Raw genomic sequence first — 3,032 nt, 5'->3', positions numbered from 1 at the left:
GTCTAACTGTAGCGATTGCGTACAATTATGTGAATTTCGGTGTCAATTACTGCTCGCTCGCCAATCTACGTTCACCTCGCTAGTATGATCAGATTGCCTGTTCTTATCAAAGGTGTAACAGACGAAGAATACTCTACACGGCAATAGTCCTACTTTGGTAACTGGATGCTTTATCTTTTGGCTTCAATCACACAAAGCATCGAACCTTGCTATGGGGTTTAACCTCCCCGTCAGTTCTTTGCATCCTCGACCGAGCACCTATGACAGAACACGATACATGAAGCCTTCGCACTACCACTGCAACAACTGGGTCAAACTCCCAGTTTTAGTTTTGACGACAGAGAACTACCAAGCAGTTTGTCTGACCGATCTTACCCATCGTTGCCAGATTCTCCACAGGTAGTGAGGATACTCCCAAACTGCTTTAAACATGATAACATAAGTGTTTTACTGGAATCCTATGCGCACAACCAGACTACGTCTGAGATTTGAATGAAATCCTGAACCACTTACTTGTCGGAGGGGTGTTTACCAACTGACCCGCTACAAAAACTAGTCCTAGGAGCCATTAAACCTAATGGACCAACAGTCCACTGGCAACATTAGGAGACCTGTCGTGTGCATTTCTCAACGGACTCCTTGTCCCCTTAGGTCTGATTAAATATTGATGTCGTGTGGACGACCTGATATTGCGTCCATCCGTTAAGCGGAGTGTCAACTATTCGGTTTTGACCATCAATGCTAACCCATCCGTCTGGATTTCCCCCTGATCCGTAGACTTCCTCCTGTTAAAGACGAGTTTCGTGTTGTACATAAAAGGCAAAATTACCCCAGAAGTACCTTTTGGGACGTTGTCATAGTGTTCTTTACGAAAATAGTGTGACTCCTTAGGTTCCGTCCCGTCATCGGTCTTTGGTTTACCATCCACGACTTTTCCCGCATATGGTTCGCGTGGAATTTTCGGGAATCCCACTACCCAGCAACTTTCAAGTGCGTTCAAACGGCTGAAAGCCATTTGGCTGAACGGTTTAAGGTGCAAATACTTCCCTTGTGCCTCCTGTTCCATGATGAGATTTTTGTCTTTTACCACCAAGCATCCTCTTAGAAAAACTAGGTCAGGTCTGGAATGCAGTTTTAGCCCTGAAAATATGTTGTGCACACCGGCTGGTACGAGCTGTTGAACCGCGTCATCTTCCATCTCCGTATGCCGACTCCACACAATAATGTCTGCATCACTGCCCACAGCGATTCGACCTTTTCGTGGGTAGGCGTTGATCAACCGGGCTGGATCCGTGCTCACTACACGGACAAATGAACACGGGTCCATCCCACCATTATTTTCCACTCCACAATACCATAGCACGGGAAGTCGGCAACCAAGAGCTGCTACCCCTTTTGGAATCTGAGCGCTGTTTTCAAGACCGAACGCAGCACGGACGTCTGTCCTAATGGCGCAGTGTGCAGACCCCAGAGTCAGTTCATCCGTTGCAGCCATTTGGGCCAATAATCTTTGACTGAATTTTATATCAGGGCGTAAAGGTGGATCACAGACGTATGCAGCTGCTATGGCCCAGTCTTTCGATTTGGTAAAGCACTCTTCCGGTTGGAGCGGCATATCCGATGCTGCTGCTACGGCCAACGGGGCCGCGATTGCTCCAATGCTTGTTTGCCCAAATATCAGACCACGACACTTGCTCCGTTGTTCTAAAAAGGCATTCAGTGCGGCAGCACTTTGAATTCGTGTCACTAACAGAGGGCATGCCTGCTCACTGTGAAATGCATTCAGACAAGCGTTCAGGATGGTGTCACCTTCTGCACTTTCCGGATGGTTGTGGTAATGTAGTTCAGGGCCAATTGTCGGATGAGAGGATAAAAGATCGTTCGTTAACGCATCTACTAGGTATGCCGGTGCTGTCGCAGGCACCATAGGTAATATTCCCAATTGTCGACATCGTCTGAATGCACGATATACCGACTGCTCTGTGAGCGCGTTACTGGTGGGGTTCTCCAAATCACTGCTGTATCCCATACTGAGCTGTACCATACACACTCCCTTGCTCACCACCAATTTTTCCAATTGTTGAGAGATCTCGGCATCGAAGCGTGGAAGACGAGGGCACGCAGCGTAATCGCACGCGAATTTTCCAGCACAGGACGCTTGGAATTGTTCGATTGCTTCCAAAACTGAGGCATCCGATTCAGTGTAGACCGTATTAACTATAAAGATTTGGAGATCGAAACAAACGTAATAAATAGAAACAGGAATTTAAATATTATGGCAACGAGAATCTGGTAATTACGAAGTAAGTGTTGCTTGTGAAAGTTGAGATTTTAGGAAGAACAGAGTTGTGGGTAGCTATCCTAGTTTTTGATTGGCGTTTTACCTGAAGGAGTAAGGGATTAATGTTAGTCAACTTAATGTAATTAATAGCTTGAGTGATCCTGACCGTCACAAACAGCTAAAAAGATACTGGCGCTATCCACCAACAGAATCACGGGAGGGCACTTGCGATTTTAACTGGAATAGACCAATCATCGTAACTACAGCTGGTGAATGTTCCAGCAAAATGTCAGGTGAATGGATCACATTTTGTGGAAAATCCCATCAAACCCATAGCCTTGTAAACACCAAGTATTTCACAAGGACTTACATTCAGTTAGTTTAAGATAATGGTTACTTATCAGCAAGGAGCATGAAACAACTCATTGGTTGAAACACGAGAATATTGACTGGAAGGTCTGTCATTTGAACTTGGTTCCTTTTTCGTTTCCTTCTGTTCAGGCTTGAACAACCTGAAATTCACCCAGTCCTTGTTATTCAATCGAGTTCTATAGCCAAGGGGCAAAACCCTAGCGCTCTACCAAATACACTGATATTGTTGACTTCCCTTTAGGATAGCTTTTTTATTACCTACTGAGATTTCGATTGAAGATCACTAAAAGGGTGTATGAAGCTCCCTAAAAGTTTCCTACACGAGGCTCTGATTTGGTTATCACAGATGGGCGCAGGGGAAATGTCTGGGTTTCTGTCT

At 45.4% G+C, this 3,032-nt stretch overlaps 1 protein-coding gene across 1 annotated transcript; it reads right to left on the bottom strand.

Moving 5' to 3' along the window:
* Positions 1–720: 720 nt before the first annotated feature.
* T265_15869 (hypothetical protein) lies at positions 721–2,217 on the bottom strand (the record flags this gene model as incomplete). The annotated part of the gene is made up of 1 exon (XM_009179271.1): positions 721–2,217. A coding segment is annotated over one exon (1,494 nt), but the record flags the coding sequence as incomplete, so codon positions are not given.
* Between the last annotated feature and the right edge of the window lie 815 nt (positions 2,218–3,032).

Source organism: Opisthorchis viverrini (genome assembly GCF_000715545.1).
Source record: "Opisthorchis viverrini unplaced genomic scaffold opera_v5_1491, whole genome shotgun sequence".
NCBI classification, from domain to species: Eukaryota; Metazoa; Platyhelminthes; class Trematoda; order Opisthorchiida; family Opisthorchiidae; genus Opisthorchis; species Opisthorchis viverrini.
Note: the sequence above shows the minus strand (reverse complement) of the source record. Positions and strands in the feature narration are given on the sequence as shown.